The following is a 12,119-nucleotide window of genomic DNA, read 5'->3' as shown; positions in this document are numbered from 1 at the left end:
TTAATTTGTGTATTTAATATTTTAATTATGGTTTTACTATTAAAATTAGATGATATAAACTTATTTATATGATCTTATATAAAACAAAATTTAAATATTTTCATACATATATATATATATATATATATGTCTATATTTCCAATCTATAAAACACAAAACAATAAATTTATATAAATCTAATATTTCGAAATTATAATAAGTAAATAATTTTAATGTGTCCTAATACTTTTAACAGAAATAACCATATTTAATTACATATTCTTTGTTTATACTGTATCAACTAAAAATATACATTACTGACGGTAGACCGAATTATACTGTTTATATAAAAGATGTTAACTTATGTACGACATGAGGTTATTATACCTATTAATATAATAAACTTACAACTCACAAGAAATCATCACAAACGTTCTAATAAATTATCTAACAACACAAAAACATAAAAAAGTGAAATGAGAATACTTAATTTAATAAAAAAGTCAATTAATATAATATTAAACCTGCGGTATCATACAAAAATAAAACAAAAAAAAAATCTGAAAACAATTAAAATTAAAAAAAGAATATTAGGAAGATCTGGACTCTCCGTAACGGCTAGTTCCAAAGTACCGTTTTTTTTATAATTATTGTCTCAAGGGCACGCTCTGACACATTCACACTCATAGAGAGAGAAGAAGAAAAACAAAAAGCACAAAACTTTTGCCTCTACTCAATACTCATCTCTCTCTCAATTCTCTGATTAGGGTTTTTCATAAACACGAAGAAAAAGGTTCTTTTTTTTTTTCAATTCGATTTGAGAAGAAGAGAGAAGATAAATCGCCATGAACATCTTCAAGAAGAAGACCACTCCCAAAGGTAAAAAAAGCTTTAAACTTTATCACCATTGTCCCTCTCAGATTTTGTCTTTCTGGGTTTTTGTCTCTTCAATTCCTGCTAAATCGCGATGGATGGTTCTAATATCTGTTGGGGAACAAACAAGATTGTACCTTTAAGTGTTCTTCGTGTTCAAAATTGAATCTTTTAGTGTGGGTTAGTGTGAATTTTTCTGGGTTCTTAGTTTCTATAAAAGGGTAGATAAATTCCTTAACTCGAAATTGGAAAATAGTAAGTTGTCCAGATTTAGATAACTTTGTGAATTTTGCAATTTTGCTTTTGATTCTATTGAAAAAGTTGTGATTTTTACTTTTTTCTAATTCTGCAGATGCTCTTCGTACCAGTAAGAGAGAAATGGCTGTGGCTACACGAGGTATGTATAGGTTTTCAATCTCTTTCAAAATTTGACTTCTTGATTTAAGAAGATTGTGTTTTGTTGGACTAGTGTTTGAATCTGTTGGTGTTTCGATATGTATCACTCAATTGCTACTTACTAAGGATTGGGTTGATTACACTCAATTTCTGGCTAAAGAATGATTTTTCTTTCCAATTTTGCTTGAGATTTTGTTTTATATCACTTAATTTCTGCTAGTAAAAGAATTGAATGGATGCATCATAGATCTTACTGCTTGAAGGAACCTATCTTACTACTAATTTCATTGAGATGTTGTTTTTGTCTCTGATCAGTCTAGCTTTTTGGGAGTTTCTTTATACATTTTGATTTTACGATTCTCGTTATTGAAAGTGTTGAATTTGACTAAGATACAACTAGTGATTAATAACTTACTGTTTGATGAAACCTTTTTTACTACTATTTCATTGAGATGTTGTTTTTGTCTCTGGTTAGTCTAGTTTTGTGTGTATTCTTATGCTCTTGTTTGTTTCACTGCATCATTCTGTCCATTTAAAACCAGACCAGAATTATCAAACAGAAATTTTTGATTTTGCGATTCTCGTTATTAAAATTTAACTCGTTATTAATTTTATGAACTCGATGCTTAGGGACTGTGTTGTTAATTTTATGAACTCGTTATTAACCTCTGTTCTGTATTCTAACTACACCAAAAGAACATAAGAAGCATAGAGCTAAGCTTTGATTATGTTGTGAGTTGTGACTTACTTGAGTCTAATGTCATTGCAGGTATCGAACGGGAGATTACATCTCTTCAACTAGAGGTATGATTAAATTCAAACTGCGAGCTTCTCTTAGTTATATTGTTTACTAACGTTATGTCACAATTAGGAGAAGAGACTAGTTGCAGAGATCAAGAAAACAGCTAAGACTGGAAATGAGGCAAGTCTTCATTTCAATCCCTTTCTTGCAAAAAGACCATTTTTTAAATTCTAATAACTTCACTAACTGATCTTTGGTCTGTTGATTATTTCATAGGCTGCCACAAAGATTTTAGCTCGTCAACTTGTTCGATTGAGGCAACAGATTACCAACTTACAGGGAAGTCGTGCTCAGATTAGGGGTGTGACGACTCATACACAGGTTTGGTTTCTCTAGTTCAACATCAGATAAACTAATAGTTTGATGAGAATAACTCGGTGTTAATACTAAATTACTGTTGTCTTCATTTCTCTTTGGATAGGCTCTGTATGCCAGCACTTCGATATCATCTGGCATGAAAGGTGCTACCAAAGCTATGGTTGCAATGAACAAGGTAATGTTATTTTGTTTCGATACTCAGTTTCTTGAATAAGTTGATGAATCTCTAGGAACCACATTAGTTTCTAAACAAGATAATGCTCAACTTCATTACTATGTATTTTCAGCAAATGGCACCCACTAAACAAGCCAAGGTGATTAAGGATTTCCAGAAGCAGTCGGCACAGCTAGACATGACGGTAAACAAATACATTTGGCATTTAACATTTGATTTGTTGGCAGGATTTGGCCTTTTAACATTTGATTTGTTTATTGGTTGTTGGATTTGCAGATAGAGATGATGTCAGAGGCAATTGATGAAACACTTGACAAAGATGAGGCTGAAGAAGAAACAGAAGATCTCACTAACCAAGTTCTTGATGAGATTGGTGTTGGTGTTGCATCACAGGTCAGGTTTCTCTGCGCTTTAGCAAATTAATTTCTTCGTTTTCAGTTTCTCGGGTTAGTCAAAAACTAAAATCTGTCTTCTCTTTCCTTTGTTTTAAACAGCTATCTTCAGCTCCAAAAGGCCGGATTGCTACAAAAACCGCAGCTCCTCCCGCTTCCACTGCAGCAACTAAAAACAACAAGTGAGCTAATGTCATAGATATAAAGTTTGGTCAAATCAAAATCACAGTGAAGAAAGAAAGAAATCTAACCTTTAGTTTAACTTGCAGCTCTGAATCAAGTGAAGTGGATGAGCTTGAGAAGAGGCTGGCTTCGCTTCGACGAATCTGAGATGTATGAAGAAAAAAAGAAAGAAAGAAAGAAAGAGAGCAGCTTCCTTTCTTTTTGTTATCTCTGTATAAATCTGCTGAAACTTAAGCTGTTTAATACTAAGATTGATCATCAGAAAACTAAAAGGCTTTTAAGAAACGAAGAAGACATGTATACACATATATTATTACTATAGAGTTCCTCTACGTAGCCATTTGATATTCAATTTAATAAGCATGTCTAAGAATATAGTTAGTCATTGGTTTGACAGTATACAGTTTATTGTGGTATTTGGTCCTAAGAGACGGTCATTGGTCGGTCACATTCTCATTTTTTTTCCTCTTCACCTTTTTTATTTATCCGATATGTAAGTTGATCACATTTTCATTATCATATATCATATATTTTCGGCATCACAACTATGAGGATCTCAAGTCAAAGTATTTGACCTTAAAAGATCCTCAGGTTATTTGGAGCAATCTAAAGTAAAGATATGATCACCATAATGTGAAACTACCTAAAGCTCGTTAGAGTGGTTATAACTATATATCTCAGCTGTGTTCACAAGTTGATAATATATGTATAAAAATATCATTGGTCCATAGATGCTAGTAAAATAAATACTCTAATTTTCACGCAAATAATGTTGTCATGCAAACACAATATCGTGAAAAATGACATAAGATGTATTCTAGCCATATATCTTTGTCTTTTTATAACTGAACAAAACAATGAGCTATTAATGAAAAATCATGAATCACGTCCAAATGAAAAAAGAAACAAGTCTCCTTACCTCTCCCGTTTATTCACAACAAAATATCAAAACCATAATTGTTGTTGTTTGTTATCATCTTTCCTTATCTCTCCCGTTCGTAACCACTTCGATAGCCACTTTTTTGCCAATGTTATTGGTGTGGTTCTTTTTTATCAGTATTAAGTTGTTTCATTGACTTTAGAGAATAGAGCAGAATCATTTGGACGTGATTCATGATATTTCATCAATAACTCATTATTTTGCTGAGCTACAAAGAGACAAGATATAAGTTCTAAATACATCCTTTATCTTTTTTCATGGTATTGTGTCTACATGACAACATTATTCGCACGAAAAGTAGAATATATCTTCTCTAACATATGTGCATCAATGTTATATTCATTTACATGCTTCAAGGTTTGTAACCACTATAAACGAACTTTAGGTTCACATTCTAATGATCATACTTTTATTTTAGATTGCTCTATCTTAATTCTTAAGGTCAATTACTCGGTCTTAAGATCTTCATGAATGTGATGGCGGATATTTATAATCATGAAATTGTGATCAAATTACATATTATATAAACAAAGACATTATCATAATTATTCTATTAAGTCGCGAAAAATTAGTATTCCTATTAACTATATCACGATAAATCATCATCTAGATATAAACACAATAATTCTTTCTTTCTTTTTTTTGACATCAAACACAATAATTCTAAAACTATGCTTATTAAAGCGTTGATCTTAGCACTAAAAACGAAATACCTAACTCATTTAACCAAATACTTAAATTCTACGATCAAGATATATGTAGTAAACATGAGCTTAAGGTAATTAGCAGTGTGTTTCCAATCAAGATATAAAGGATCAAACAAATATACTATAAGCAAGTTATGAAGTAATAAGTAATAAATTTCGTCATATCAAACAAATAAAGCAAGCACTAAGTCAAAAACTGAAGAAGAGCTGATGACCTTTTCTTATATAAACATGATTAAGAATAAACTTTGATTCCATGATCGATAGAAACTCTAGTCCCTTTTTTTTTTTTTCTCTAGAATTTGGATTCATTATAGGGCTGCCTGTAGGTGGCATCCTATACAAAAGTCGTTCAACTAGAATCATCCTGTACTATTGACTTCTACCCAATTCACCCTATACTAATTAAAAACTTCCCAATTCGATCTAAGCTTTTAATTTCTACTTATTTCAACAAATTCAATCAACCCAGTTAATTGCGTTTAAAAATCATAAAATCGCGATTACTGTACCGCGATTATACTAAATCAAGTTTAAAAACCATAACCCGAATTGAATCTTATAACCCGAGAATCACCCTGTACTATAGTTCACACCTACTAATATACATTAATATACATTGGTAATTTACGTTAGTAGTTTTTCGTAAATTTCTTTGCATCAGGAATCACCCTGTACTATAGTTCACACCTACTAATATACATATAATTAAAAACCATAACCCGAATTGAATCTTATAACCCGAATTGAATCTTAGGTTATAGTTTTTAAACTTGATTTAGTATAATCGTGGTACAGTAATTGCGATTTTATGATTTTTAAACGCAATTAATTGGGTTGATTGAATTGGTTGAAATAAGTAGAAATTAAAAGCTTAGGTCGAATTGGGAAGTTTTTAATTAGTATAGGGTGAATTGGGTAGAGGTCAATAGTACAAGGTGATTCTAGTTGAGCGACTATAATATAGGATGCCACCTAGAGACAGCCCTTCATTATACGATTAGAGTTTTGATAGCATCCCGAAGCTAAAAGATAAGCTGATCTATAATCAAGCCATAAATATTAATATGCCATAGATATTTTTATGCATGAGCCGATCGGATCTAAGCAACATAATTGATAAATAGAACTTATCTTGATGACGTGATTTGTGACATGGAGACATGCATCAGAAAACGAAGACGTTGTGGCTTAGGGAAATTCAGTGGAGATCTTTGTTTGCTCAATCGGCTAGGGTTTCCTGGTAACGTATTTTGAATGAAGAGATAAATTTTTTTTTTTTTGTCTCTTGTTCCATAGACAAAATATATATGAGGATAGAAACAAACTTGGAGAATCTTATTATATAAAGTATGGTTTTCAAAATTTCAAATAAAATTTTCTTTTTTTTTAAGAAAAAGAAAGTAAAAAGATAATTATAAAAAAATTATAGATTTAAACAGTTTTAAAATGTAAAAAGCTAATTATAAAGAAATTTTACATATATTTCCATAAGAGTTTTTGCCATCTAGCAAACAAAAATTTTGTTTTTAAAAGAGAATTATAACATAATTATAAATTTAATTTTTTTTAAGAATATAAAAAGATTATAATAAGAAAATTATACATATTTAAGGAATTTAAATGTATATTTCCATAAAAATCAAAATTATAAAATTATGCTAATCGTTTTATTTATAAGTTACTAACTGTACAAGAAAAAGATTTAAAATTAGAAAAAATTAAGAAAATTATAAAATCAGTTATTAATCCTATAAAAAAAAAGATAGTAAATAGTCACCTTTATATAAACAAATAGATTGTCTCATATTTTCTCATCAAAGAAACTAATTTCTTAACGATGTTATATCATATCAATTATAAAAAAACATTTTGAATCACGATGTTTTTCTAAAAATAGCACGTGATATTCATATATAATGAATATATGGCCATTGAAGCAAATTAATAATTATGAACGGCGATAGACATAGACTAGAGTTATTGTCGAAGAGGGTTGGTCTAATTTCGGAAGAGATAAAGAAGGTGGAGTAATGAGAAAAGTTGGGAAAAGAGGATAAGAGGCGGTAACAGTATTGTTGGTGTTGATGATGGTGGTTCAAGCTTGGTGGTGGTGGCGGCGGTAAATATTGATAAAGGTGGTGAATCGGAATTAGTGATATTCGGTATTGATGGTGGTGGTGATTGTGATAGTTGTGAGATTCAGTTGTGGTGGTGGGTCAGAGTAGTGAGACTCGGTAGTGATACCCGACGAATGCGAAAAATGGAGATAAGAAAAAAAAAGATATGGTGGTGAAGAAATCCGACGAGAGGGAGAGAATGAGAAAGAAAGAGGAGTTCGAGCAAAAATGAGAGAAATCTAATGAGAGATACATAGAGATTTAAGAATTATAAAGAAGAAAAAACAAAAAAATTGATAATAAGGGCCTAAAACGACAAAAGTCATATAGCAAATAGATAATGTTTAGTCTGATGTTTTTTTCTTAATTTTTTTTTAGTCTTAAGTTATTTAGTGTATATTCTTTAATTCCTTATAAGGTTATTTTCTTTTTGTTGAGGATATTTCATATTATCAAGTAAAGTTACATGACATGGATATAGACAATCTCATATTTTCTCTTCTTTTATTGTCACAATTTTATTATGATGTCAAACTTTTCTAAAAAATCATCTATATTTACGTAACTCAGACTATATGTTTACATATTATACATATATCGTTAATATGTTTACGTAACTATATAATTTTATCTTTTCTTATTGTCATAGTTTTGTTTCCATCTTACATACATTAAAATAAAGATGTAACACACTCTTCTGATGGATGTAAATAACTTATTAAAATTCAATAATACAACATATGAACATTTATGACTTCATAACTTATACTCCCTCTGTTCCTAGAAGATTGATTTTCTAGAAATTTCACATATTTTAAGAAACAATCATTGTTTAATTATTTATTTTTATTAAACACTTTTTAATAAACTATGAACCAATAGTAATCTGAAACAGTTAATCTGAACGTCTTGAAATCTAGAATTTATTAATATCAATAAATTAGGAATAAAGAAAAAATGTAGAAAATCAATCTTTGTGGAAAAATTTATAGTTATATAATTTTATAAATAGGCTAATATTTATATTAGATGATTTAATAATTAGTATCACATAACTATACATAATATTTTATATTGCGCTTTATGCTAATATATCTTTATTTAGTCATAATTATGCTGCATTTTCTAACATATATATGTTTATAGAATTTTAGTTAAGTTTACAAAAATAAAATAAAAATATTAAGAATGATAATCTCGACCGGCAATCCGTGCAACGCACGGGTCCATATCTAGTAAGTTATAAAATATCTAGAATATTGTAATGGACTTATAATGAATATCCAATATATTCATTTATCTGTTTTTTTTTTTGACAGCATAATCATTTATCTTTAATTATTTTTTAAATTATTATATTGATCATATCCTTTTCATTTATGATTAAAGAAATAAAAAACTAGCAACTCCTGATTTTGATTTATAGCCGTGTTTTAGATATTCTTCGTGGACTATTCATCAAGTTTTGGTTTTCTTTAGACTATGTCAAATTCTACACTGACATTATTAGCAATAAATGTTTCACCCAGAAAAACCGAAACTAATTGATAATGCAATAAATGTTGTGCTGAACTTGTCTTCGTTGGAGCTTAAACCATTCACGCAGGCACATAACTATGAGTGTTGAATCAAAAGGTTTAGCAAATTAAGAAAAAAGAGATGGCAAAAAATTTAGGAATTTTCTTGGTTCTAGTGGTTCTTTTGGTGCCATGCTCCATCAACTATGCTCTTGCTTCTGCACAACCACAAGAGTCACTCCCACAAATCGGTTAGAGCTGGTTCTAAAAATATTTATCCAAATTTTTTAATTCGTATTTTTCAATAATTTATACATACGTTATTTAATTAAAAGTAGTTTAATCTTGAAATATCCAAAATATAAATTCCAGAAAAATGTTTAAAAAAAAAACCAGGGTGCTGAATCTAATTTGTGGCTAAGCTTTGGTTTGATTGTTGTTAGTTTGGATATATATAAGATAATAAAACCAAATTGATTCTTTTTTCCTTTCAGTTTAGTCTTTAGAATTCGGTTTGTTTTAGCTAAACCAGATTAACACCTTTTATTTGACTAGATATATAATAAGTTTTAGGTTGTTATGCTAATTTCAATATATATATTATAAAGACATAATTCTTAACTTTTTATGATTGAAAATCAGAATGGAGAAGAATGATGATCACGGTACGATCATCAACAAGCCAACGAGCTAGGAAAAGAGACATACCTCCCTCGCCTTCTCCATCATCACCACCTTCGTTGTTGCCGCCCGCACCGGGGCTTTGAGGGACCACATTTCTTGAAAACGAATGGATTATGTTGTTATTTTTGGAATCGTTATATTGATAAGCAATGCATACAATCTACTTAAATATTGATTTTCTTCATACATGTGATGAATTGTTTATTGGACAAATTAAAAGATAATAATTGGCAAAGTTGGTTGGACATCAATTTTAACTATTTAGATTGATCCTTCCATCTTATAAAGTGTGTTATAAATATGTACAGTCATTTAGATTCAAAAATTGATTTAACATGAAACTTAGGTAGAAAAGGTTCTAATTTGACTTAAATCGCAAACAAATTCAAACTGGATCGATCCAGCACAAATGGGATCGGATCCATCAACTTTACACTTGAATATGTCCATGTATCGGTTTTTCATAGGAGTGGCTTTCTAAAAATGAACTACTTAGTGTCAGTTTAACTTGTGTCTTTTAATATTATCGAGTGATAATAAGATTGGTCATCAGAAAATCTAATGCTTTCGAGAAAACAAGAAGAATAGAGTTCTTCCATATGCAACAAAATTTCTAGACTTGCCGTTTATTTTGTTAATTATAGACTTGCCAATTCATCAAAAGTATAAAAAATAAAAAATAGTGTAAAATCGCCATTAGTTAACTCAAATGCAGATCAAATACATACAAAATTATATAAACCAAAAAAAAATAAAAATAATTACTTGTAGCACTAGTGCTCAATTAGTTTGAATAGCAGATGATTTTGAATTCTAAAAGCCGTGTGTTTAAATTTTCGTCGTTGAAATTTCATCAATATTTGGTCGTATATCCCATAATTTTCACCTCGGTTTGGACTTTGTCAAAATCTAAAATAATTCAGTCCATAACCAGCCGTGGGGTTTACTTCGAAATGCAATAAATGTTTTGTTTCAGTCTTTACAGTACACCAGCCACTAGTCTTTATTTGCCATTTGCGGAAGGATATTAATAAGAATACTGAATCAAGAGATTTTGCAAATTAAGAAAGAGAGATGGCAAAAATGATTGTGTTCTTGCTTCTATTGGTTCTTTTGGCCGCGCCACTACAAGAAAAACTGTCTAAAGCCACAAACTTTTTTGTATCTACGTCTCAAATTTTGTGGCTATTTTGTCTATACTCTATAGCATCGGAAAGCCACAAAAAGGACTTGTGTCTATAGGGTTGTAGCTTTTTTGGTCCCGTGGCTATCCATGGAATAGTTGCCACAAACTAGCCACAATCAAATTTGTGGCTAATAGCCACGAACTTACCACAATCAAATTTGTGTCTATTATAGCCACGAAATATCACAAACTTAGTTGTGTCTGATAACCATAAATTGCTATAAATAGTTATACAAAAAATTTGTATCTATAGCTTTGTAGCTTAGTTATGGTGGTTTTCTGTGGCTATTCTAAAATAAAAAAAAATAAAAAAAAAATATATATTTTAAATTAATTAATTAATTAAAAGTGAAGTTTTCTTATTAAATAATTAATTAAATAAAATACAGCTGTTGTTTCGTCCTCTCTTGTTCGGCGGAGAGATTGTCGGCGACAAGTTCGTTAGGCAACGAGACGGCGAATAAGAAAGTGAGGGAGATCGGAAAACGTGGCGGCGGAGAGAACTTGCGCCTCCTCTCTTCCTTTCTTCTTTCATGGTTTCCTTTGCTTCTCCCTCTCCCCTTTCTCTGTTTCTTCTCTTTTCCCTTTGAGGTTCTCCCCCTCGTCGCTTCTTCAGAAAACCGGAGATTACATCATGAAATCGCGTTCGGAGACAGATCTGAGAGAGAAATCGTACCAGTTAGAGAAAAAAAAAAACAAAAAAAAATTCAAATTTCTCCAAAAATTATGTAAATCTAACCTTGAAAACGAAAAGAACTATGTTGAAACAAGATGAATTCGTTGTTCTATCCTCTCATGTTCCACGATTTCACGATTTTTAGATTAGCTGATGACGGCAACGACGACGCCGATACGTCTTTGCCTCTTCCCCTCATGATTCCTCGTATCATGTTCGTCTCCTCTTTCTCACAATCGTTTCATTCTATTGGTACCTTGCTCCGTTGGATTTGGATTTGTTATAGAGATTGATTTTATTTTTAGAGTGAACGACGAAGAGAAGAACGAAGGAGAAAGAGAAGAACGAAGATAAGGAGGAGAAGTTTTGACCACACAAAAAGAAAAGAAGGAGAAGATTTAATCCGTTAGATTTAAAGTTATCAATGGTGGAGGATAAGCCAAAGACCAATCCTTGTCACTATGGAATAGCCAATGAGAAACCTTCATTAGTTTGTTTTTTTTGTAAATATTGGTTTCATAGTTTTTGATTTAGTTTTGAAGTATAATCGTATAAAAGTTAAAGGTTTAGAGTTTATAATATAGGGTTTGGAATTTTAATTTTTAGCAATTTGGAATTGCTCTTTTAATTTTGAATATATATAATAATTGAATTTTTGGTTTAGAGATTTAAATTTATAAGTAAACATTTTTGTTCAAAAATTATTTTATATAAAGTAAATATGTAAATAGTTTTAAATATTAGTTTTATGTATATATAATGGTTATGTATGTGGTTTAATGGTTCATGATTTAATTTCTATGAATTAAGAATTTAAATTCTAAGATTTAGAGTTTATGGTTTAGGGTTTGGAGTTAGGTTAAGGGTTTGGGGTATAAGGTATAGGGTTAAGATTTAAGGTTTAGAGTTTTGAAAATAATATTTTTAATAAGTATTAGATCTTGGTTTTAGGGTACATTAGAAATTATTTTTGTGAATTTAGGGTTCTAAGGCTTGTGTAAGGGGTAAAGTGTCTTGTATAGATGTATAGCCACAAATAAGTATATGGTACATTCGTAGCTATCTCATTAAGCATTATTACATTAATTCAGCACTACAAAATTTGCGGATATTTGTAGCTATTAAGCTACGAATAATCCACAATTCTATTCGTGGCTATAATAGTCCCGAT

General features: G+C 30.3%; 2 protein-coding genes and 1 long non-coding RNA gene across 3 annotated transcripts; 2 read left to right on the top strand and 1 right to left on the bottom strand.

The window, feature by feature from the left end:
- The first annotated feature begins 662 nt into the window (after positions 1-662).
- Positions 663-3,458, top strand: LOC9299047 (vacuolar protein sorting-associated protein 2 homolog 2). Its single transcript, XM_002862926.2, has 10 exons — positions 663-858; positions 1,205-1,249; positions 2,018-2,052; positions 2,120-2,170; positions 2,267-2,371; positions 2,472-2,543; positions 2,656-2,727; positions 2,820-2,936; positions 3,038-3,117; positions 3,205-3,458. The coding sequence occupies exons 1-10, from the start codon at positions 825-827 to the stop codon at positions 3,263-3,265; spliced, it is 672 nt and encodes a 223-aa protein (XP_002862972.1). The 5' UTR covers positions 663-824; the 3' UTR covers positions 3,266-3,458.
- Positions 3,459-8,322: 4,864 nt separating this feature from the next.
- LOC110226578 lies at positions 8,323-9,272 on the top strand. Its single transcript, XM_021018532.1, has 2 exons — positions 8,323-8,653; positions 9,045-9,272. Exons 1-2 carry the CDS (start codon positions 8,545-8,547, stop codon positions 9,167-9,169), a joined length of 234 nt encoding a protein of 77 aa, XP_020874191.1. The 5' UTR covers positions 8,323-8,544; the 3' UTR covers positions 9,170-9,272.
- A 1,321-nt stretch (positions 9,273-10,593) lies between these two features.
- Positions 10,594-11,336, bottom strand: LOC110226568. Its single transcript, XR_002330542.1, has 2 exons — positions 11,012-11,336; positions 10,594-10,930 (listed from the first exon to the last, which is right to left on the bottom strand). It is a non-coding gene; the product is annotated as an uncharacterized LOC110226568 (long non-coding RNA).
- Between the last annotated feature and the right edge of the window lie 783 nt (positions 11,337-12,119).

This window comes from Arabidopsis lyrata, assembly GCF_000004255.2.
Source record: "Arabidopsis lyrata subsp. lyrata unplaced genomic scaffold ARALYscaffold_66, whole genome shotgun sequence".
Lineage (NCBI taxonomy): Eukaryota > Viridiplantae > Streptophyta > Magnoliopsida > Brassicales > Brassicaceae > Arabidopsis > Arabidopsis lyrata.
The sequence above is the reverse complement of the archived record's forward strand: the minus strand, read 5'-3'. Positions and strand labels throughout refer to the sequence as shown.

Excerpts from the sequence above, each read along its gene's own strand:
- LOC9299047 (XM_002862926.2), top strand. The coding sequence starts at position 825 with ATGAACATCTTCAAGAAGAAGACCACTCCCAAAG. Across the intron at positions 859-1,204 it reads GAAGAAGACCACTCCCAAAG|ATGCTCTTCGTACCAGTAAG; the intron begins GTAAAAAAAGCT and ends CTAATTCTGCAG. Across the intron at positions 2,544-2,655 it reads CTATGGTTGCAATGAACAAG|CAAATGGCACCCACTAAACA; the intron begins GTAATGTTATTT and ends ATGTATTTTCAG.
- LOC110226578 (XM_021018532.1), top strand. The coding sequence starts at position 8,545 with ATGGCAAAAAATTTAGGAATTTTCTTGGTTCTAGTGGTTCTTTTGGTG. Across the intron at positions 8,654-9,044 it reads AGAGTCACTCCCACAAATCG|AATGGAGAAGAATGATGATC; the intron begins GTTAGAGCTGGT and ends ATTGAAAATCAG.